The 26,018-nt window shown below is 42.7% G+C and overlaps 1 protein-coding gene across 1 annotated transcript in view; it reads right to left on the bottom strand.

Moving 5' to 3' along the window:
• The window catches only part of VPS13B (vacuolar protein sorting 13 homolog B), a 1,405,890-nt gene that overhangs the window by 1,158,424 nt on the left and 221,448 nt on the right, over nucleotides 1-26,018 (bottom strand). The window contains exons 8-11 of the mRNA XM_075353076.1: nucleotides 22,648-22,907; nucleotides 14,058-14,153; nucleotides 10,870-10,992; nucleotides 8,088-8,225 (exon numbers count right to left, since the gene is read on the bottom strand). Of these exons, the coding sequence (XP_075209191.1) occupies nucleotides 8,088-8,225; nucleotides 10,870-10,992; nucleotides 14,058-14,153; nucleotides 22,648-22,907 (617 nt within the window). The remainder of the gene's footprint in view (nucleotides 1-8,087; nucleotides 8,226-10,869; nucleotides 10,993-14,057; nucleotides 14,154-22,647; nucleotides 22,908-26,018) is intronic.

Raw genomic sequence — 26,018 nt, forward strand, 5'->3', positions numbered from 1 at the left:
TGTGTTTGGGTCTGAGTGTGAACACACAGCAATACTTATCAGGACAAAAGAACAGATGTTATCCTAAGAACTTACCTTGTCAAGATAGGTAATGAGGCTCCTATGTGCCCTCCCCGAACAAAACCAATATCCATACATCAGCAGGACAATCTTACCAGCAGGGGAATAATGGCTAGTTAATAAACAGCTCTAATTGGGCTCCAAGGTCTGCTGGACATCCCTTCTATTGTGTAGGTTTTATATGAATTTTGCCCATTTTGTTTCTTTGCATTTTCAAGTGTTTGCTATACATTTTTACAGTTATTATTATTTATGTGGATGTATCAGAATTCTTAAATAAGGGAAAAATATATGAAGCATTTCATTCTAAATGTGGCCATACACTTGAATGTCCGTTTCAGTATAGACAATCGTCTGTGATCTAGTTTAGACAGCCACATAGGGGCCAAAAAGTTAACGAAGGGGAACACTTCTATCTCCATAGCAGGTGGACTTGTGCATTGTGATTAATTATTAGACTACAAAGGGTCCATATTCTGGCATTGCAGAGGGCCCTCTTCTATCGGTGTCTGATCCTGGATTTCAGTGAATATAACACAAGTTACATTGATTCTTTTCCAATAAACCAATGTATCTACTCAGCTTTTCCTTGTCAATACTGAGCGATTTTCACACTAAATATCGGGAAATACCAGATGAATGCCGAAAAGGGGGGAGAGGGGAGGGGAACCCTGTTTCTAGGGAAGGAGAAGATGGTAACCACTGGTAAAATCTACAGCTGGCTCCTGTCTCTCCAGATGTCCCTAGATAGCCCTCGCGGGCAGGGACCTCTCTCCTCCTGCACCTGTTTGTGTCTTGTATTGTTTATGATTATTGCACTTGTCCCTATTATGTACACCCCTTTCACATGTAAAGCGCCATGGAATTGATGGCGCTATAATAATAAATAATAATAATAATAATCAGGATACCTAGGCCCTAGGTGACCCTGAAATAGGCCCTAGGTAGTGAGCCGGACGGAATGAGTACTAGTCAACCCAACTAGGACCTAACGAACAGACTGGGAAAACAAACAACGAAATGCAATAGGGGGAGGAGAGAGAGGCAAACCCTTTTTCTAGGGAAGGGGAAGATGGTAACTACTGTTAGAATCTACAGCTGGCCCATTGCTCTCCAGACGTCCCTAGATATGACAATCAGGATACCTAGGCCCTAGCTGACCCTGAAATGGGCCCTAGGTAATGAGCCGGATGGAATGAGCACTAGTCAACCCAACTAAGACCTAAAGAACAGACTGGGGAAACAAACAGGGAAATGTAAAAAGGGGGAGGGGAGAAAGGTAAACCCTTATTCTAGGGAAGGGGGACTGGTAGAATCTATAGCTGGCTTCTGGCTCTCCAAACGTCCCTAGATATGCCGATCAGGATACCTAGGCCCTAGCTGACCCTGAAATAGGCTTTAGGTAGTGACCGGACAGAATGAGCACTAGTCAACTGCACTAACCACTAAAGAACACACTTTGAAAACAAACCGGGGAATGCAAATGGACAACTTATCTGCAAGATGACTTTGGGAGGATGACAGCAACATACAAGGTGTTACGACAGGAAATGTCAAGCCGACGTCTTGCAATCTGGACAGTATAGAAGTAAACTCTATCACCAGCAACAAACCAAGGGGAAATGCAGGTATATAGAGACAGAGGGAGTGGGGATAAGGATTTGCAGCTGAACTGCAAAGATACCTGCAGGGTCCAAAAGGGAAAGAGTTAACCCTAACAGGGAAGATACCTTGAAGTCCATTCACACCAAGGGAGAAAGAATGGCATATCAAAGAGCCATTTATCCTGCCAAACGCAGTGACCTTCTGCAGCCGGAGACCATAGGGTTGTCTATCAACCGTGACACACCGATGACAGCTGTCCACAAATCGGACTGCATCAAATAGTTAAAAAAAAATCTATTGAACTCAGGTTTCCTTGGTTTACGATAGGAATTCTGCAGACGCTTCAGTTTTTTTAAGGAAGTTTCCTGACTGAAAATGGTTTCATACATCTGAATCGGACTGTTTCCGATAAATAACACAGTTGAAGAACAAATATGCAACTTGTGACCTAACCTTCAAAGTGACAAAATTGGCAACTTCTATACCCATAAATCATGTCAGTGGAGATTGTAATACCGCTGCACGAGGACAAGATGATGCATTTAACATTCACAAGAAATGCTCTGATTCTATTTATCCAGACAATAAGTTACATTACATATGAAAATATTTAGATAGTTTAGTTACTTGACTACTTTTAGACATGTTTTAATGAAAATGCAGAAACAACGGGGACTAAACAGAATGGAATAATTTTGGTTTACCGCACATTTTAGCTGAGTGGGTCTCACCACATTCCACTTGTGTCTGGGACCGTCAGATCCCTGTCATGTTCAATTTGGCCAGTGCTGCCTGGCATTAGTCACAAATTACCATGCTGCAAACAAGGAGTTTCTTTCCATGGAGTCACTCAGACACAATATGGCAGGATAGTTAGGATTAGAAACATCAAACAGACCATGCATAAAGCAATTTTCAATGAAATTACATACAGTTCCTGCCAGGTAGGATGCCCCTACTTGCACTCTGAGTAATGTGACAACATTACAGCCTAAAGGAAAGGTTTTTTTAGCGGTTACAAATCTTTTTTTTTTTGTTTCTGATGTCAGTGGCCGAAGCATGGCAAACTAAAATAAATATCCGTGTTAATAAAAAGGGGAGAAAAAAAAAATTTGCATGAAAAGAATACATTGTATTGTGTAAATACAGTAATACAATATTCATAAAAAAAACATTGAAGGATTATTTATAAAAAAACAAAAAGGGACCCCCTGTCCATTGGATAGAAGATAACGGGCTGATAACTGGGGACCCCAACGATCCCAGGTTTATTGCTCTGGATCCCATTATTGAACAGTGCGGAGGTGTACATAATTGTTTCATAGTCTATGGGCTGAGGAGGCCTGTTCTCAGGGTTATACAGTACAAATCTCAGAATGGCTCGAATTCCCAGTGTTTGGACCCACAGCGATCAGCAAGTTATCCCCTATTATACTAGTAACTTTTGCTTTTTAGGAATACCCCTTTAGGCTATGTGCGCACGTGTGCGCTCTGCACCGCACAGAAAAGGTCCGCTTCAAAGCGCAGCTGAACAGCTCCGTTCTGAAGCACATGGTGCCTGCAGATTTGTGCACTCTGCATGCTGCCTCTCCCTATAGACAGCATGCAAACCGCACGAAAGAAGTGACATGTCACTTCTTAGAACACAGCGATTCGGGCAGCAGCCAAAGCGCTGCGTTCCAATATGCCACGTGCGCACGGCCCCTGCACAATCTCCATAGACTGTGCAGGGGACGCAGGACGCATGCAGTTACGCTGCGGTGAAGATCGCAGCTTAACTGCATGAATTATGCACACGTGCGCACATAGCCTTAGGCACTGAAAATCAGCACGAGAACAATACACGTGAATGGTGTTTTCTAAACCTTGATCACATTTCACAATATTTATTCACTAAAGACTTGGTGTATACTATAGATTTACAAATCACCCAGCCTATTTTGAAGCAAATTTGCCATAAATGTTGCAATACAAAGAAACTCTGCTTCTAGCAATGCATCGCTTACTGGACTGCATGGTACAGTTTTGATACAATCCCTGTTTTCTCTGCTGTAGATGTAGCAGAGTTATGAGCCCTGTTAATCCTCCCACACCACTGATTGACAGATTCCTGTAAACACTATACATTATCAATACCTGGGGCAAAGTTAGGCCAGTTTCAGATGTCCGTGTTTAATCAGGTACCAGTCACACGCATGGTTATGGTCACACATGTGTCATACGTGCGTCACACATGTGTCACACATGTGACATCCGTGTTTGCATACGTGCGACACGTACCGGGTAAAACACGTGTCTTTCATTGATTATTCACTGCCTGAGGATTTGGAAGCCAGAGCATAGCGGGGACAGCGCCGGACAGCACAGCCGAGGACAGCACCGCCGGGGACATTGCCGTTGACAGGTGAGTATACAGCAGTTTGTGCAGTGACATCCAGGGGGTCATAAGAGTTCCAAATGAACTCTCATGAACCCCTGGAAGTCACCATCAGTTGGCTCAGGGGTGTCATCATAAGGTAACCGGAGATCATTGGGAAAAACGATGACCTCCTGGACGTCCCTGCACACACACTGCTGGCAGGATACTCACCTGTCACTAGCGATGCTGTCCTCGGCAGTGCTGTCTCCAGCTCTGTCAACACGATGCCCTGCTCTCAGCTGCTCACTGCAGTGAATAATCAATAAAAATAATGAGCGGGGGTCAGGAGCGGGAGGCAGCAGAGCCGGAGACAGCATCACTGGGGAGAGGTAAATATAGAAAATCTTTTTATTTAAAAGCACGTGTTTTCTCCGGTACGTGTCACACTGCTGTCACATGGATCACATCAGTGTGACACCTGTGCTGCCAAAGAAAAAATGGACACGTCTCCGTGTGAAATAGCGGCCGTGTGAGTACACAATATTGTAACATGGGTACGTGTGACATCCGTGTTAAAAACAGATGTCACACGTACCTAAAACACGTAAACACGAACGTCTGAAACCAGCCTTACACAGATTAACTGGTCTGCCTGGCATGAGACACCTAGTTCTGCAGTGATAACGTCCTACTGCTAAAACAATGATTGTATTCAAAGTACAGCAAGCTGCTGAGCAAGTGACAAATCTCTGGAATCAGCTTCTCTGTTCCTACATTATACTGATCTCAGATTAACAGCAAAAACCTGCCTACACATTTCCTTTAAATAACAATTCCACATGATATTAAAGGTTTCGATTTGCTATTTGCAAATGAAACACTCAGAGGGTGAAAACCTGTGAACACCTACAACTTACGACTTACTCACCGCCCCGACCGGATCGATCCGCAATCCCCCACACTCCCCCAGTCGTCCAAGTGTGCTGCTGTCCTCTCCTGTCTCTGCGGCCTGTGCATGCAATACAGGCTCCCCGGGAACGTGCCTAGCACCTCCTCTTAAAATGCCACCACGCTATTTAAAGGAAATGCCTCTCAGCCTATGACTGAGAGGAACTTTTTATTTAAGACACCCACCCATTAGAGGAGGTGCCTACGCAACTCTTTTAATTAGTCAGTCAGTCTCCAGTCTGCTAGCTAGTTGTCAGGTTCCCACGTTCCTGTCCCGTTATTCCTGTGTCCGTCACCTGTACCTGCCTTCTTTTACCAATTTCTCCCTGCTGTGTCCAGTACAGTGCCTTGCGAAAGTAAGAGGTCCCCTTGAATTTTTCCACTTTTTCCCACAATTCGGGCTTCAAACATAAAGATAAAAAAATTTAAATTTTATGGTGAAGAATCAACAACAAGTGGGATACAATTGTGATGATGAACGATATTTATTGCTTATTTTAAATTTTTGTGAAAAACTGAAAATTGGTATGTGCAATATTATTCGGCCTTTTTACTTTCAGTGCAGCAAACTCACTCCAGAAGTTCATTGAGGATTTCTGAATGATCCAATGTTGTCCTAAATGACTGCTGATGATAAATATAATCCACCTGTGTGTAATCAAGTCTCCGTATAAATGCACCTGCTCTGTGATAATCTCAGTGTTCTGTTTAAAGCACAGATAGCATCATGAAGACCAAGGAACACAACAGGCAGGTCCGTGATACTGTTGTGGAAATGTTTAAAGCCAGATTTGGTTACAAAAAGATTTCCAAAACTTTAAACATCCAAATAAGCACTGTGCAAGCGATCATATTGAAATGGAAGGAGTATCATACCACTGCAAATCTACCAAGACCCGGCCCTCCCTCAAAAATTTCATGTCAAACAAGGAGAAGACTGATCAGAGATGCAGCCAAAAGGCCCATGATCACTCTGGATGAACTGCAGAGATCTACAGCTGAGGTGGGAGAGTCTGTCCATAGGACAACAATCAGTCGTACACTGCACAAATCTGGCCTTTATTGAAGAGTGGCAAGAAGAAAGCCATTTCTCAAAGATATCCATAAAAAGTGTTGTATAACGTTTGCCACAAGCCACCTGGGAGACACCAAACATGTGGAAGAAGGTGCTCTGGTCAGATGAAACCAAAGTCAAACTTTTTGGGCACAATGCGAAACAATATGTTTGGCGTAAAAGCAACACAGCTCATCACCCTGAACACACCATCCCCACTGTCAAACATGGTGCTGGCAGTTTCATGGTTTGGGCCTGCTTTTTTTCAGCAGGGACAGGGAAAATGGTAAAAATTGATGGGAAGATGGATGGAGCCAAATACAGGACCATTCTTGAAGAAAACCTGTTGGAGTCTGCAAAAGACCTGAGACTGGGACGGAGATTTGTCTTCCAACAAGACAATGATCCCAAACATAGAGCAAAATCTACAATGGATGGTTGACAAATAAACCTATCCAGGTGTTAGAATGGCCAAGTCACAGTCCAGACCTGAATCCAATCGAGAATCTGTGGAAAGAGCTGAAAACTGCTGTTCACAAACGCTCTCCATCCAACCTCACTCAGCTCCAGCTGTTTGCAAAGGAAGAATGGGCAAGAATTTCAGTCTCTCGATGTGCAAAACTGATAGAGACATACCCCAAGCAACTGCAGCTCTAATCTCAGCAATAGGTGGCGCTACAAAGTATTAACTTAAAGGGGCCAAATAATATTGCACGCCCCAATTTTCAGTTTTTTTTTATTTTTTACAAATATTTAAAATAAGCAATAAATTTCGTTCACCTTCACAATTGTGTCCCAATTGTTGTTGATTCTTCAACATGACATTAAAATTTTTATCTTTATGTTTGAAGCCTGAAATGTGGGAAAAAGTCAAGGGGGCCGAATACTTTCGCAAGGCACTGTATATCTGTCCGTACCTGCCTACCAGTCTGCTTCAGTCATCTTGACTGTATCTGCCTATACCTGAGCTCGTACTAGTGTCCGTATCTGCCCTGGGAGTGGTATCTGGCGTCTGCCTAGCAGTAGGCGCTTAGTTAAGCTCCTCCCACTAAAGAGTAAGTCCAGGTCCCCCTATGGTCCAGTAGGTCCATTAAACCCACTCACTGCCCCCTACACTGGTCGTGAGTGTTACAAGATACCATTGTTAGTGGGTGACTCTGTATCACCGAAGACACAGCGACTGAACCATTTGGAAGCAGAAACGAAAGTTCATCTGTACTTTTAGAAAACTCTTAACATATCAAAGAGACATGCCAAAAGTATTTATTGATGGAGTCTGAGTGCTGAGACAACCAATAATTGTTAAGTTGATGGAGCAGAAGTGCTCAGCTGACCCCACTCTACTCCTCCCAGATTGATGATGGCCTCAGAGACTTCCTACTGAGCTTATCTTCAGTGTTGGAGTAGAACCGCATCTAGCCGAGATCTTTGCTTCTGAATTATAGCAATTACTGGTCTAAGCACCAGAACCTCTACTGATCAAAACCCCTCACATATCTCTATTATGTCAAAAGTGTTCTAGAAGTGCAGTCACACTTTAAGGTGGCCATACGCATTGGCTGATCACTGGCCAAAACCAGCAATTATTTTTTTTTGAGAGCAGTGGACCTGCTAATGTGTATGGGGATTGCCCGACTATCCGTGATAGCAGATGGTGAGAAGGTGCTGAGTGTGGGGGAAAGGTAGAAGAAGAATTAAACATACTAGATTTTAACAAACCTACTCCTTCGCTCTCACAGAAGATAAGCCACCAGAGGGGTCATTTTAACTCCCTAATCAGAAAATATGCACACTCTGCTGAGCTGTGCATGCATGTGAATGGTTAGTCAGGACAATCACTCCGCTATCTGATGTGTATTCCCCTCTTTATTCAAGTTTTAATATATTTAAAGGAGACTTTGTGTATTATAAATTGCTGATATTAGCATAGTGTTGTATGACATAATTTCTATGTCCCAGGAAGAAGTACAGAGCTTGACGAAGTGGTGAGGAAGAAATCACAACAGTAAAAACAATCACAAAAAAACATAGAAGCGTTACTACAGTTATCTTCTTACTGACCTTATGAGGACAAGAGTCCAAAATAAATTCTGCTCGTATCCCATTATTTTCTGGACTTCTGTAGTCAAACAGTGAGTTTGTAAGATAAGCGTTTCCTTTGTTACTTAAACTCTCCCCACATGTAAAGAAACAGGCCTCCTGAGAAAAAGGAGAGCGGTCACAATAGTACACATACATAGCTTCACTCTGCTCTACGATGTTCTCACATCAACAAAAGAGAGACATCATATCATTAGAATACCATAAAATAATGAATTTGATAATTACTGCAGAAATCTCAATTCACCTTCTTAATAAACAAAGTCTGACACTTAGGGTAGGCCACACAGTATAGCAGCCACATGCAACTTAAGCGCCTCCCACTGAGATTGCTACTTGGCCACCTGATGGGCTTCCACCGCACCACCTGATGAGCTGTAATCATACCACCTGCTGGGCTGCCACTGCACCACCCACCTGCTGGGCTGCCACCGCATCACCTGATGGCCTGCCAATGGACCACCCACCTGATGAGCTGCCACCACACCACCTGATGAGCTGCACCGCACCACCTGATGAGCTGCCACTGGACCACCCACCTTATGAACTGCCAGCATACCAGCTGGTGGGTTTGCCACCATACCACCTGGTGGGCTGCCATTGTACTACCCACCTGATGGGCTTCCAGTGCAGCACCTTATGGGCTACCACTGGGCCACCCAACTGATGAGCTGCCACGGCACCACCTGATGGGCTGCCACTGGACCACTCACCTGATGGGTTGCCTTGCCAGCACACCACCTGATGGGCTGCCACTGTACCACCTGATAGGCTGCCACCGTACCACCTGATGGGCTGCGACCGCACCACCTGATGGGCTGCCAATGGACCACCCACCTGATGAGCTGCCACCACACCACCTGATGAGCTGCACCGCACCACCTGATGAGCTGCCACCACACCACCTGATGAGCTGCACCGCACCACCTGATGAGCTGCACCGCACCACCTGATGAGCTGCCACCACACCACCTGATGAGCTGCACCGCACCACCTGATGAGCTGCCACTGGACTACCCACCTTATGGACTGCCACCATACCACCTGGTGGGTTTGCCACCATACCACCTGGTGGGCTGCCACCGTACTACCCACCTGATGGGCTTCCAGCGCAGCACCTGATGGGCTACCACTGGGCCACCCAACTGATGAGCTGCCACGGCACCACCTGATGGGCTGCCACTGGACCACTCACCTGATGGGCTGCCACCGCACCACCTGATGGGTTGCCAGCACACCACCTGATGGGCTGCCACCGTACCACCTGATGGGCTGCCACCGCACCACCTGATGGGCTGCCACCGCACCACCTGATGAGCTGCCACCGCACCACCTGATGGGCTGCAAATGGACCACCCACCTGATGAGCTGCCACAGCACCACCTGATCGGCATACACTGGTCCACCCACCTCATGGGCTGCCACCGCACCACCTGATGGGTTGCCACTGCCCCACCTCATGGGCTGCCACCGCACCACCTAATGGGCTGCCACTGCACCACATGGCCATAGGGTTATGCAACAGGATCCTGCATGTGATTTAATATTTCAGTTTAAGCAAATTGCATGAAACTATTTTGTTTTAACTGTTTTCCAGTCTCTGCCATACTGGAAATGCTAAGGTCTTGATTACCAGTTATTTGACCACTGGGATCACTGACTGGCTGCAGGGTCAACTGAAGAATAGTGGTCCTGATATCTTCACTTTGGATTAGGTGGAGTGACAGAGCTAGAGTTGTAATATACGGGTAGAAGAGAAGACCGGGTTTATGACGCGCTAGAAACCAATGATGCGTGTAGATTAAAAGATTTCCTTTTATTTTGCAGTTCTACGCGTTTCAGAGACATCCGTCTCCTTCCTCAGGAAAGGAAATCATGTGATTTCTTTTCCTGAGGAAGGAGACGGACGTCTCTGAAACGCGTAGAACTGCAAAATAAAAGGAAATCGTTTAATTTACACGCATCAGTGGTTTCTAGCGCGGCATAAACCCGGTCTTCTCTTCTACTCGTATATTACATATATCCTTCCCGGGGCTGCAGCTAAACCATCAGGCACTCACAGGCTATCATAAGGGGTTGTGACTGGCACAACCTCATCAGGTGAGTGTTTTTTCTTTCTTGTCTGTCTACCCTCATACCGGGTAAGACCCTATTGCGCTTTTTTCCCCTCCTACAGTTAGAGCTAGAGTTGGACATAAATTCTGATGGTAAGAGTGATATGATTCTTTTATTTATAAGAATTTCTGTCCTCTGTATATTTTAGCAAAATCCCCTTAAGGGTATGGCTTTGTTCATATAAAATGTTTATACATTTATTGCATTAGCAGTATGCAAATGTAAAAGGAATCAAATAACATTAGGCAGACCCTTCTATGTTACAGCTGGTGTCTTCTTTTCATCCTTAACATAGCAATAATTGGCCTTCAAATACACAAGTGTTCAGAGATCAGTTCTCCAGTCTACCATCAGTCACTAGATCCGGGTAGAAGGAAAGAACTTGTTTTATCTTGTCAACTAAGAAGAATGAATCTATCATGCCTACTGAGCGTGCCAGGTGGAATGAAGCGTCATCGCAGAACATAGAGGTAAGCTGTAACTGTCCGTATTTCTGTGCTCGGTAGGCACCGCGTGTTAGGAGAAGCATATTGCTTGTTGTTGACAACATTGTAGCATTATGTACAATTGCTAAATAATGGAAAAAAGCAAATAGCAATAATAGATGGCAAAATATCTCAATACTCACAGAATCAGCCCTGTTTGTATTTTCTTCAAAGTCTTTGATTCCCATTATTCCTTTCAGACATATAGCCTGATTTCCAACAAAGCCAACTTGACAATCAAAGAATGGCTCTCCCTTCATAAGAACCTATAAAACAAAAGCAGTTAATATATTATATATATTCCTCAGGAGTGCACCGCTCCCCTATCTCCCAGCTGCCTACTTGCCAAAGGACGGTAAGCTCATGAATGACTGACAGGTTGGCCCAGTGGCATCACTGTTCTGAACGCTGCGTTATCCGATGCTGGAAGCAGAGGCAACTTTGTCAGTGTAACATCTGAGAAGTGCATAAATAATGAAGCTGGCAGAATACAGCAAACGGGGTCAGCTTCAGAGCAGCGCTTACAAGCTCTAAAGCTAAAAGCTTGCAAACGCTATGCTCCTTGCCCAAGAGGCTGTGCACCTCTGATACACTGCAAAGGTGGCTGGAAACCTAAGCAATACACAATAAAATAAAAAAAAGATTTTTGATAAGAGGTAAACCACAAAGTTGCTTTTTAAAAAGCAATTTGCAATTGTATCCACTTATCATACTAAGGTTTAACAGAAGATACTGCTTTTGTTGTAGTGTTCCCAGTCATATAAATGACATAACTTGCTAAAAATGAATTGTCTAATGTAAACTTTGATCCTATAAAAGCTCAATCTTCATATGTAATCTATCCGCGATATCCCTAAATTGTCATGATTTTGAATTTTCTGCCTCTTTTGTGGACTGCCACTTACTTTATTTGTGTGAGATATGATTACTATTTACTGCTTTATTATTGTGCCTAATTGTTATATTCTTCTATGCAAAAGTCAATAAAAGGTGGTTGAAGTCTATGAACAACCATTATTATATTTACTTATGCTGGTGGTGACCCCGAGTTAAAAAAAAAATTGCACAAAAAATATTGCACTAAGGCTGGTTTCACACTACGTCTTTTTAACATCCGTTGAAAACGTTATTTTAGCGGAAGTACGGATCCAGTGCAAATGCGTTTTCATTTCAATGCATTTGCAATGGACTCGCGTTAACATCCGTTCACCTGCGTTTGCGTGCGTTAGAGTGAGGATCCAGTGACTTGCAGTTTTTTAACATGTTTCAAAAACGCTACTTGTAGCGTTTTTGAGCTGCGTCCAAATACTGCAAATTGCTGGATCCTGACTAAACAGCACGCGAACGCAGGTGAACGCTGGCATGCTGATAGACAGGATCCTGCTTTTGTACTGAGCATGCCCAGAAAGTACTGAGCATGCCCAGAACCAGTCTCGCGTGATCTGTCTGTCTCTCCTCCCTCCCTCACCCTCTCTCTCTATCTCTGTCTTTCCCCCTTCCTCCCCCTTCCTCTCTCTTCCACCTGAGAGCTGCGGACACTCGTAACCAAGGTAAATATCACGTAACCACTTATCTTAGTTACCCGATGTTTACGTTGGTTACGCGTGCAGGGAGCCCTGCTCCTAGCAGCTGCAGACACTCGTAACCAAGATAAATATCGGGTATCCAAGGCCGATGTTTACCTTGGTTACCAGCGTCTGCAGCTGTCAGAAGCCGGCTCCCAGTCTAGTTCCCCTCACTCCCGATCACATGACTCCAATGCCCGCCCCTAAACATCCAGTGCAGGATCCTGCAAAATAACAGATGCGTTTGCATACGTTATTTGCTGTAAAAGCAGGATCCGTATTTCCGCTAAAATAACGTTTTCAACGGATGTTAAAAAGACGTAGTGTGAAACCAGCCTAAGCAAAGTTTTCTCTCCCTTCATTCATCTTGTGCCTCCCTGATATGCAGTTTGCAGTGTCTCTTGTAGTGATATAGGCTGATTTGAGGTCTTTGTGTATCCAGGATGGGCATACATCAGCGCTTCTATCCTGCTCTAATGTAGGCAGACCATACACATTGAATAGCAGTCAGCCAAATTATGCTTTGGCCAATCGTTCAGCCATATCAGCCGGCAGTCGCTCGACTGAACGCTCCTGTGTTCCTCTTTCAGAAAGCGACTGACTAATGTGTCGACCCGCGGCTTATTTTAGAGACAACAATGCAATTGGCAATCCGAAATCGGACATGTCCAAATCACATCTCTGCCAACCATCAGTTGGCCAACGCCCCATACACATTACACTGACGTCCTAGACCGTCGATATTGGCGGCTTCAGTCGCCATTAGTCTAATGTGTACGGGGAGCTTAAACACAAAGAGAAAGAACAGAGAGGACAGACAGAGCTGACAAAACCAGAAGCAATGAAGGATTTACAATAGCATTAGATGGATAAAGGACTTATATTCTGCTGCAGCAAATAATAGAAACATTTTAATAAAGATTATTTGGAAAGTTTCTTAAAGGGCCTGTGTCAGCAAACAATGACTGTTCAAACCAAGTGCAGACGCTCGTGCATCACGGCGTCGTCAAACATTTAAGTATACTTTCCCACCTGCTTGTTTTCCCTCAAATGCCACACTCCCCTCTTCTTTGATTGACATCTCAGGCTTCATAGAACCTGAAAAGGGTGAAGGTAGATGGCAACCAAGCAGGTGGGAAAAAGTGCACAGAAATCTTTGACACTGCCAAGGGTGCACTGAGCGCCTATGCTTGGCTTGAACAGTCATTCTGTGCTGGTCCTATAAGCATGCATTAAGGTTGCGTGCCCACGATCAGTGTTTGCAGCGTTTGGATGCAGAGTGTTTTCCTTGTGTCCAAAAATGCTGCGATGTACAGTACAAGCACAGCGGATGGGATTTCTATTAATATCCTGCCCACAATGCGAGTGCGACCCACAGCAAAAACTGACCTGCGGTGCGGCTTTTCGAGGCACAAGCATGTCCATTCTTTGCTGCGGAGTCGCAAGCGTCATCCGTAAGGAGAAGACAAGCGGGAGACCGCAGCGCCCCGATCCCTGATCATGAGCACGAGCAGCTGCGGTCTCCTGTGGAGTAAACTCGCACCCCCGCAGGTCAGGACCCGCCGTGTCCACGATGCAGCAGGTCCTGATCGTGGGCATGTACCCTTAGGAAGCTACAGTAAAATGTGTGACGTATAAATCACAATCTATACATGGCACATACAAACAGAATAAGGTAAACATTAAACTCAAATATTATTTTTATATTTAAAATCTTTACAGAGAAAACCTAGCCAAGCATAAGGAAAGCTGTAAAAAATAATGACCTCGATGGTGGTGCCTTCTTGCTCCCAGCGTATGACTTCTCTGGATTTCACCTTCTGGGGGCTGTAATAACTGCTCTCGGCTTGCATTTCAGTAAGCTGGAAAACAATACGACACACACCTTCATTCCAGGCCAACGCCAGCTTTAAAGAGTGGCAATCTGTCATTACTAGACTGCATTGATGAAGACAAATTAAAGTTCACTATTGGCTAAAGTGTATTATTGGACAGGAAACAGGTGCAATGAAACAGCTGCAAGACATTAACCACACCACTGCATAGGAGGCTGACGTTAAATATGCCAAGTGTAATGTAAAGCGGGGCAGGAGCCCATCCAGTCAACATACTGCCTTTCATTTACTTTCACCTTTTCTCTCAACGCTGAATTTATACATTGGATGAAAAATGGCCGGCTATCTTAAAACAATACTTGTGTGGTGCGAGGCCCCTAAAATTTCACTGGTCCTGCAAATCACGTACAGTGGAGATTAAATGACAGGCAAAAAGTGAAATGTCAATCAGCCAGCTCCTCTTGTAGGTATTTACATCCTTATCTATCATGAAGATAACAGTATATATATATATATATATATATATATATATATATATATATATATATATATTAGCTGTACTACTCGGCTTCGCCCGGGTTAATAACTGTTGTTAACAAAGTAGAGTGTATTAACATTCCCGGGATAGAATGTATAAATAGAATGTATTATTGCCCGGGATAGTAACTGTTTTTCTGTTTCTCTCCCATTCTCTGTCTGTCTTCCCCTCTCTATATATCTCTCTGTCTCTCTCTCTCTTTGTCTGTCTGTCTCTGACTGTCTGTCTCTTTCTCCGTCTGTCTGTCCCTTTCCCTGTCTGTCTCTTTCCCTCTCTTTCCCTGTCTGTCTCTTTCCCTCTCTTTCCCTGTCTGTCTCTTTTCCTGTCAGTCTGTCTCTTTGTCTGTGTCTGTCTCTTTGTGTCTGTCTCTTACCCTGTCTATGTCTGTTTCTTACCCTGTCTGTGTCTGCCTCTTTTCCTGTCTATGTCTGTCTCTTTCTCTGGCTGCATTGTGACACGCCAACATTCCATATAAGGGCGTGGCTGCGCATTCTTCTGAAGTTCTGGCTGCACTGTGGCTCCCAGCTCCATTCGCTTTAATGGAGGCAGGTTTTTTGGTGAATAACTGTAAAGAGCGGGGTTAAAATTTCCCCTCGAAACATAGCCTATGATGCTCTCGGGGTACAGAAGTGTCAGTGTGCAAAATTTTGTGGCTGTAGCTGCGATGTTGCGGATGCCAATCCCGGACATATACACACACACACCCACACACACATTCAGCTTTATATATTAGATATATGCAGAAGTATGCAAGAAATTAAAAGGAAAATAAATGCTTAGGAGACCTTGTATTAAAAGCCATGTGTTCCCAGTTAAATATCCCACTCTTCAGGATTACTGATGAGTGAGCTACATGTTGGGCTTCTTTTTCAGGATCACTAGTTAATATAGTATTACATACATAACATTTTCTATCTTACTATGTTGTTGTTTTTTTACCTTCTTGACCGCATACAGCCCTGTTAAAGCTAGAGAGTAGAGATGAAAGGACTCGCAGATAACCGGGATCGGTGGGTCCCTGTTATCTTATTTTAAATCTGGGGGCGCGTCTGTTTGCAACCAATCACAGACACTAGAAAGGCCGGTGGGCGGGGAAAGCAGTGTATATGGATGTGCAATGATAAGCGGCCCAGGAAATGAAGGAGAGACAACGGGAGCAGTGAACAGCCACGACAGAGCCTTGGTAAGTTTGAAGCGCCAACTTCATTCTTTTTTTTTTAAATTTTCCTTTATTTTCTTTTCTATTTCTCGAGTATCGGATCCAGATTAAACACCCGGAATCCCGAGCCCAATACCTGGGTATCTTTGAAACGACACAGATCAGCACTTTAACAGTCCAGGTCCGCTCATCACTACTAAAGAGTCTTAATATTTTCAAGAAAATCTGCCCTATCTTACACAAGACCAAAGTTGTCAACTGATCGGAACTAGTGATGGGTGGACCTGGACTGTAAAAGTCCGAATCCGCACGGTTTCAAAAGTCGCCGGGTGCTGGACACGGGCCTGAACTTCTCAGAGAACTCAGTGTAATAATCCAGGACCAGTAATTCAGGAAATAAATGAAAAATAAAGAAAATAAAAATAAAGCAAGCGCATTATACTTATTGAGTCTCCCACGCAGCTGTAGCACTGCTTCTCGGCCACTCACTCTTCTTCCGGAGCCGCCCATTATCGCTTATCCATATGCATTGCTTTCCCCACCCACAGGCAGTCCCTGCGCATCTGTGATTGGCTGCAGTAAGACGTGCCTCCAGCCTGTGTGATAGCGTGTCTGACTGCAACCAATCACAGACCCAGTCTGTGGGTCACCATTGTGGTGTAAAAGTAAATATATTGGCGTAGGGTCCCACATATTATGTGCTTATCGCAACTTTGTATCAAAATAACAGGAACCGCACGCGGCTTCTTTTATTTTAATTATTTAAATAAATAATTGAAAAAAGCGGAGTGCCATCCCTCCCAATTTTGATACCCAGAATACCAGCCTGACAATTGGGGGCTGGTATGCTCAGGCTGAGGAGACCCATGCTTATTTGCAATCCACCACAGCCTAAAAATAGCAGTCTGCAGCCGCCCAGGATTTTCACATCCATTAGATGTGACACCCCTGGAACTTTACCCAGCTTCATCCTGATGACCCTGGTGCGGTGGCAATCAGGGTAATAAAGAGTTAATGGCAGCTCTAAGTTGCCACTAAGCCCTAGATTAATAATGAGAAATGTTTTTGAGACCCCCCATTACTAATCTGTAAGTGAAAAGAAATAAACACAAACACTAAAAAATCCTTTATTTAAAATAAAATACAAAAACATATCCTCTTTCACCCCTTTAATAACTCCCCAAAAAGCCAGGTCTGACATAATCCACACCAAGTCCAATGACGATTCAAGCTCTACTACATCTGAAGTGACAGCGAGCAGCCATAGAACATGACCACCCACTGTGATCTTCAAACAGAGAATGAATGAGCCGCAACGATGAGCAGTGACGCCACTCAGGTTAGTTGCGGTTACAGCTGAGGTTCCCACGGGCATCCACCTGTGATCACAGGTAACCTGACCTCACATGACTAAGTTCATAAACCTGCATCTCCTGGCAGAAAACCGCGTTTTTTTGACAAGAGATGCAGATTTAGTGCTGAAATTTCTACAGCATATTTTTGCACCCAATCTACACCGGTAGTGATGTGAGTTGTTTTTTTGTTTTTTTTTGCCAGGAGGTGTAGATTGGGTGCATGAATATGGTATAAAAATGTAATCACCAAATTTGCATCTCTTGGCCCAAAAATGCAAAAAATGGTTTTGATGTCGTTTTAGTGCGGTTTTCTGCCAAGATGCGGAAACTTAGTGGTGAAATCTGGTGCAGATATTTCTCCTCCTGGCAGATTCATGCGCTGCTTAGAACAATAATTCTTAGGTAAGATTAAAGAGGACCCTTTCACTTGCTCAAAAAAATTGAGCTAAATACCTTGTAAAATAATTTCCCTGATCCCCCATGATTCTGCGTTTGTTTTTCATTAAAGAATACGTGTTTTTAACTCCAGTGTAAGTCTATCAGTCTCAGAAGCAGCTGAGCTGTGATTGGAAAGGTTTGGAAGTGAAAGCTGAAAATGCACACCCCCAGAAAACACTAAAATAACCCAGCTGAACTGCAAGCAGAGATTTCACATACTGCGCTCCAAAAGACATAAATGAGAATATCTCTACAATGGAATGGCGCAGAACAAAACAGAAAAAAGTGACAAAATCATGGTAGAACGGGGATTTTTGCAGGGTATTCTCAAATTTTTTGAGCAATTAAGGTACTCTTTAAAAATCCTTTCACATGATGCAAGAGTACTTCACTCGTTTGTTGGATGATTGGCAGCTTGTTTAGACAGGCTGACAATTGGGAAACGAACATTTTGAGAAATGCTCGTTGGCGATTATCAGCCAGAGTACATGCACTGTAAAAATTGACAAATGTCATACAATGACAAAAGACATTCGCTTGTGATGTGAAACAAAACAGCTTTAAGAAGAAAAAAAAAAAGTCTTAAATTTAGCCTAATTTCTCTTCTTCCTCCCCATCAGCTGTCAACAATTATTGCAGAGGAAAAGCAATTAATTGATTAAAAGAACTCAAACATTACAAGAACAATTTTCAACAGTATTAGGAAAATGTTACGTTTAATTTGGCATGTTTTTTTCCCATTTCCTTGGAATGGTATCAACCACTCAGAATTCTAACACAGAAATCTGACCCTTTTTTTTTTAATACCAAATATGAACCACAAATTAATTCCATACATTCCTCGCAAGAAACTAGAACAATGAATGCTAATGTTTTCCGTCTCCATGTAACATGTGAATCTCATACTGAACATCACATTGCAGATGGAAGTTTTCTTCTCCGCTCGATAATTGTTAATTTGTCGTAGGTCATTTGAGGGTAGAAGGTGTGAAGGAGCTGCAGAATCATTGCTTGGAGAACTAATCAAAATGGGAACCTGCAGCTTCAGCGGCCACTGTGCCGAGTGGCCTGTGTGGTCTGGTAACTTTTCTTTTTAACTTCTGTTACATTTTATATCCCTTTAATAAGATTTAGGATAAAATCTGAACTCAAAGTCCGAGAGATGACATTAGTGAGGTTTGGTATAACAGCTCAGCCGCAGGTAGTTGTGTAGGAATATACTGGAATGCCAGAAACAAACTACAGAGAAGTGATGTTCATTCTTTAAGGTAGTGAAGTTTTTTTGGTGTTTTTTTTTTTTTTTAAAGGTGGCAATGACCATAACACTAAAGTCCTCAGTTCCGAAATAATTCATTGGGGAAAAGAGGGATCAGGCATGCTGAGTTTCAATATGCCCAATGATTTTCTCTGAAGACAGATATCCTGGGGGAAGAGCCAAGTGTAACAGGGTTAGTAAGAATACTCATTGACAGCTACTTGAATTCTTGGAAATTTTTGGACTAGATATTTTATTGGTGAGAAGGTATGCACACCAGTGACTATGTAAGGGGAATATATGAAAAGCAGAAACTTCTGTGTGAATACTGACATAAAAAATCCAATAGCTATATGTAAGAGTGAAAATATGAAAATGGAATCTGCATTACTGCCATGAACATATGAATAAAGAGAAATTTAGCTATTGAATTGATCAATGCAATAGAGCCCCAACACTACGCCAAAGTATTTCCCTACGTTGGGGTCCCTAGCTTGTGTGTGTCCTCTCATGCAGTTAAAAAACTTACCGTGTATGGGAAGCTGAGACCCAGGCTATATATGCGTATAATGTGGACTGGCAATAGGTGTGGTGGGGCCAAGTTCACAAACGAAAGACTACAAATCAATTAAGAAATAACGTCCGGAACACCAATTAATTGATTTGTAGTCTTTCGTTTGTGAACCCGGCCCCACCCACACCTATTGCCAGTTCACATTATACGCATATATAGCCTGGGTCTCAGCTTCCCATACACGGTAAGTTTTTTAACTGCATGAGAGGACACACACAAGCTAGGGACCCCAACGTAGGGAAATACTTTGGCGTAGTGTTGGGGCTCTATTGCATTGATCAATTCAATAGCTAAATTTCTCTTGATTCATATGTTCATGGCAGTAATGCAAGTTCCATTTTCATTCTTACATATAGCTATTGGATTTTTCATGTCAGTATTCACACAGCAGTTTCTGCTTTTCCTATATTCCCCTTACATAGTCACTGGTGTGCATACCTTCTCTCCATATAGTGTAGATTTTTTAGGTTTTTCCACCCAGTTCAGACTCAGAATTGGTGTTCCAGACATTATTTCTTAATAAATTTATTGTGCTTTTCCTTCCAAAGACAAATAACAGTTTCATTTTTCCACAGACATACAGTGGGGAAAATGAATATTTGATACGCTGCCGATTTTGCAAGTTTTACCACCTACAAAGAATGGAGAGGTCTGTAATTTTTATCGTTGGTACACTTCCACTGTGACATACAGAATAAAAAAATCCAGAAAATTATATTGAATGATGTTTAAATAACTAATTTGCAAGTATTTGATCATCTACTAACTAGCAAGAATTCTGTCTCTCACAGACCTGTTATTTTTTGTTTAAGACGCCCTAGTACTCTGCACTCATTACCTGTATTAATTGCGCCTGTGTGAATTCATTTCCTGCATAAAAGACACCTGTCTACACACTCAATCAATCAATCACACTCCAACCTGTCCATCATGGCAAAGACCAAAGCGCTGTCCAAGGACACCAGAGACAAAATTGTAGACCTGAAAAAGGTTGGAATGGGCTTCAGGACAATAGGCAAGCAGCTTGGTGAGAAGGCAACAACTATTGAAGCAATTATTAGAAAATGGAAGAAACACAAGATGACTGTCAATCTTACTCGGTCTGGGGCTGCATGCGAGATCTCGCCTTGTGGGGTAAGGATGATTTTGAGAAAAGACAGAAATCAGACAAGAACTACACGAGAGGACCTAGTCAATTACCTGAAGAGAGCTGAGACCATAGTCTCAAAGATTACCACTAGTAACATACTATGCCGTCATGGATTAAAATCCTGCAGAGCACGCAAGGTCCCCATGCTCACGTCGGCACATGTCCTGGCCTATTTGAAGATCGCCAATGACCATCTGGATGATCCAGAGGATTGTGGTCAGTGGAGACAAAAAAAACAAACAACTTTTTGGTATCAACTCTACTCGCCGTGTTTGGAGGAATAAGAAGGATGAGTACAACCCCAAGAACACCATCCCAACCGTTAAGCATGGGGGTGGAAATATCATATAGGACGACAGCACCATATTAAAAGGATCATAAGATTTTGGACACAAGCCTCCTTCCCTCAGTAAGTGTGCTAAAGATGGGTCATGGCTGGGTCTTCTAGCATGACAATGACCCGAAACACACAGCCAGGGGAACTAAGAAGTGACTCCATAAAAATATTTCAAGGTCCTGGAGTGGCCTGGCCAGTCTTCAGACCTGAACCCAATAGAAAATTTTAGGAGGGAGCTGAAACTCAATACTTCCCAGTAACAGCCACGAAACCAGGAAGATCTGGAGACGATCTAAATGGAGAACAAACTCCTGCTGCAGTGTGTGCAAACCTGGTCAAGAACTAAAGGAAACATCTGAGCTCTGTAATTGCAAACAAAGGTTTCTGTACCAAATATTCAGTTCTGATTTTCTAATGTATCAAATACTTATTTAATACAATAAAATGCAAATTAATTATTTACAGATCATACAATGTGATTGTTTATTTTTTTTTATTCTGTCTGTCACAGATGAAATGTACCTACAATAAAAATTACAGACTTCTCCATTCTTTGTAGGTGGGAAAGCTTGCAAAATCATCAGTGTATCAAATACGGATTTTCTAGCTGTATGAGGGATTGGTTTTTATCTTGGGAGTACGGGGGAGCTGTAGTTTTGGATTACACTTTTCATTTTACCATAAAATATACTGAAAAACAGGAGAAACAAATTCCAACTGTGGCAAAATTGCGAAGTGCCTCTCCTTCCCAATTTCAGTATTTACAGTAAAACAAAACTTATCCTTTTGTTTTATTATTTTGAGCGGTATAAACAATTTTTTATATATATATATATATATATATATATATATATACACACACATATGTGTATGTATATATAAATTTTTCATGTATGACGCCATTTGGGGGAGCAATGGAGCTGGGTGATGGTTTGCTTTTGGTACAGCGGGAGATGTTTTCTTTATTGATGTAATATTTTGATCGGTTATTATTGTGTTTCTTGAGGGGTTGCAGCAACTGAAAAACCCCAATTCTGGCATATTGGGTATTTTTTTCTCTTTAAGGTTTTTATTGATTAGGTTAATTAATTTTACATTTTGATCAGCCTTTTATGGACGCTGCAATAACAAATATATTTATTTTTTAATATCTTTAGTTATACTTTTCCCTTTTAGTCCAAGTTGAATTGCAGGACATTGCAAAAATCAAAGTCTTCAATGAAGCCCAGCCACACTTTGGATCCAACAGACCACCATTGTGGCAGGCACAGGGGTCTTTAGCAGACCCCTGACTATCAAGAAAAACTATTGGGCCCCTCTAGTCGTGGAGTGTCCATGTTCATGTGGAACAGCATGTCCTCCGGTGTGTGCACTGTAAATGCCGATGATAGATATTGACAGTGGAATTTAAGAGGTTAACATCAGCGGTTGGCACTTGGCTCCATTCATTGCTGTTAAATACAGAAGAACAACAGAGCCATCATGCGCCAGGAATAGGGTAGGCTGAGCCTCAGAGCCCCCTCCATATAACTGCTAAGCCTTACATCTTTTTTACTGATTACACCGAAGATTTTTCACTTGGAGATATACCTTAAAAATGATCACACATACATCCTCTTTCCTACATTAATAAATATCTGTTTTACCAAGAAGCTTTGATACTTATTATCCCAGAAAAACAAATTAATCAAGAAATATTCAGATAACGAACAAACCTTGAACGTAATGGTGGCCTTGGTGCAATAGAAACCTATGGAGATAATTGGATCTTTGGATTGCTGCGATTGGTGACCCTGTGTTACGCTTCCATCTTCGGATCCTATGTAGCCGTCTTCTCCTTCCATATCATTACCATAGCTGACAATAGCTGGGACAAAAGACCAAGCCCATGACACCCATCCTTGCTGATCATCATCTTGCATTGGGTACAATTCCTGTGCTGGATACTGAACACCTGCAAGTTCTTCTTCAGACCCTGCAAAACAAAGAAAATGACTGAATATAATGCTCATTTGTGATGCCACCTCGATCTTAAATAATTTACACATTAAAAGTAAAGAAAGAAATATTATACAAGAGAAACATTTCACAACTCCGGGAGATAGTCTGTAGTATCCAAAAGGAAAAAGGGGTAATGAATGGCAACTCCAATCAATCACTAGTATCTTCTTTTATTAGCTACACATGTCTGGAGCTCTCCGCTCCGTCCCTCAGGTGTATACATATTTTAAACAATGTAACCGGCGCAAAAACATAGACTCACATGAGAATGGGCCCCATCACCAACATCAATGAGTCCGTCCATAAATATCACCAAAACATGAAACATATACACCATTCAAAAAATAATTACCATTGGTCGCACGTTTATGAAACCTATACTGTAATTCGAATAACTCTGATTGCATAAATATCTTATTCTATTATTTCTTAAGACTTTATATGATCAGTACTGCAGTTAGACGATGTAAAGGGACTCTGTCAGCAGATTTCTGCAATGTAACCTTAAGACAGCATGCTGCAAGTGTTAAAACAGAGGTTTCAGTCCTGCCTCTATTATCTCTAAAGGTACCATCACACATAACGAGATCGCTAGCGAGATCACTGCTGAGTCACGGTTTCTGTGGCACAGTAGCGATCTCGTTATGTGTGACACCTACCAGCGATCAGGCCCCTGCTGTGAGATCGCTAGTCGCTGCTGAATGGCCATTTTCTTCAAAGGCAATGTTCTGCTGGGCAGGACACATCGCTGTGTTTGACACTGTGTAACAGGGTCACAGTGACTGCTGAGATTGTTATACAGGTCGCTACTGCGACCTGTATCGTTCCTGCATCGTTGGTAAGGTCTGACTGTGTGACATCTCACCTGCGACCTCCCAGCGACTTACCAGCGATCCCTATCAGGTCGCATCGTTTTCGGGATCGCTGGTAAGTCGTTGTGTGTGACTGGACCTTTAGTCTCTTTTTTGTGTACCTGCTATGTTAGCTTAAGCCTGTTATCTTTATCATTAGTGGGTCTCAGCAGCCCAAGATCTCTAGTCTGACTCTGCCCCCTCTGTGATAAGCAGCTTCTGTCTATGGACATGTGCACTGAGAGCCTGATGTGGGCAGGGATAGTTCTCCCAGCACTGCTACATGCAAAATCTAAAATCTTTCATTGTGTCAGAACGGATGCAGCCACTAATCTAAATGATACTTCATTGAACTCAGGGTCTCTCTGCCTACATTATGCTGCTCTCAGATGAGGTAGCAAAAACCTTTCCTTTAAAATGTAAGATCCAAATAACTATGAAAAGTGTGACCAACAGTTTTATTACTAAAATGAAGTGTACATGGTTGATGATATTTATGGATTGATTTATTAATGTTGGTGGTGGGGCACATTCTGGATTGCTCAGTTTTTTTAATGCTGAAGACATGATTTGAAATGTCACCTGTATTCACACCTGAAAATGGGAGCGGTGCGCTCAAAAATGTGTACTCAATCAAGCAACATACTGGTGATAGATCCAGTTGCGTCAGTCATTCATTTTTTGCTTGTGGATACTACAGTCTCGTTCCATGAGTCATAGGAGAAGCTGTGCGGAATAAGGTTCTAGAGTTGTGCTTAATTAGGAACACTTAGGAAGGTGAGCCTGGGGTCCTCTGAGGGTGGTGGGGTTTACTGTACACCGTGCAGTACATCCTATCTTAGATGCTTATCTTTTTATCATTTTAGATCATATAGCATTTGCAGTTGGGCTAAGTGCAGTCTTTATTGTAAGCACTAGGAAATACCCTTGTGCATACATCACTAATCTCATAGGCTCCCATTCACAAGACAGAGACCAAAAGAAAGTCTTCCTCTGTTTCGACAGTATATCAAATAATTTTATTCATTTAACTACATATGAAATGGAAGCAGACTATATTTTCCTATATTGAGGACCACCGTAAAAAAAAAAATACCATGTGAAATAAGTTATTTTTTTGTAGCAGGTCTCTTTGGCAGATGATGACAGACATATACCGTCTAAGTATGTACGCTGGATAGGGATGAGCAGACCCATGGATGTTCGGGTTCACTCAAATTTTAGTTAAAACTTCGCTTTTGTACCCAGACTTGACCCTGGACCCCGTACTTCATACAAGTCAATGGTAACTCTAACTTTTGGGCTGTAAAATGGTTGTAGTAATGGCTAGGGGGCTGCAAAAGGAAGCAAAATGGGGGTAAGAGCAGAACAATTACCCTGCAAACAAATGTGGATAGGGAATGAATCATTTAAAAAAAAACGACATGGGTTTGCCCTATTTTTATAACCAGCCAAGGTCATGCAGACAACTAAGGCAGAGAAGAGCGACCAAGATTATTAGAGGAATGGGTGGGCTGCAATACCAAGACAGGTTATTAAACTTGGGGTTATTTAGTTTGGAAAAACGAAGGCTTAGGGGGATCTAATCACAATGTATAAATATATGAGGGGACAGTACAGAGACCTTTCCAAAGATCTTTTTACACCTAGGCCTGCGACTGGAACACGGGGGCATCCGCTACGTCTTGAGGAAAGAAGGTTTAATCATAATCACAGACGAGGATTCTTTACTGTACGAGCAGTGAGACTATGGAACTCTCTGCCGCATGATGTTGTAATGAGTGATTCACTACTAACATTTAAGCAGAGCCTGGACGCCTTTCTTGAAAAATTTAATATTACCAGTTATGTATATTAGATTTTATGACAGGGTATTGATCCAGGGAACTAGTCTGATTGCCGGATGTGGAGTCAGGAAGGAAATTTTTTCCCCATTGGAACTTGTTTGCCACATTGGGGGTTTTTTGCCTTCCTCTGGATCAACATGTTAGGCTACGGGTTGAACTAGATGGACTTAGAGTCTCCCTTCAACCTTAAAAACTATGATACTATGATAAGGCCTGGTATTATCAGGCCTTCCCAGCCTAATAAGAGCAGCCTGCAGCCACCCCAGAAGTGGCAAATCCAAAAGATGCACCAATTCTGGCGCTTTGCCCATCTTTTCCTGATTGCATGGGTGCGGTTACCAAAGGGGTAACATTTTTGGGGTTGATGTCAGCTGTGAATTGACAGCT

Source organism: Anomaloglossus baeobatrachus, chromosome 6, assembly GCF_048569485.1.
Source record: "Anomaloglossus baeobatrachus isolate aAnoBae1 chromosome 6, aAnoBae1.hap1, whole genome shotgun sequence".
Taxonomy (NCBI): Eukaryota; Metazoa; Chordata; class Amphibia; order Anura; family Aromobatidae; genus Anomaloglossus; species Anomaloglossus baeobatrachus.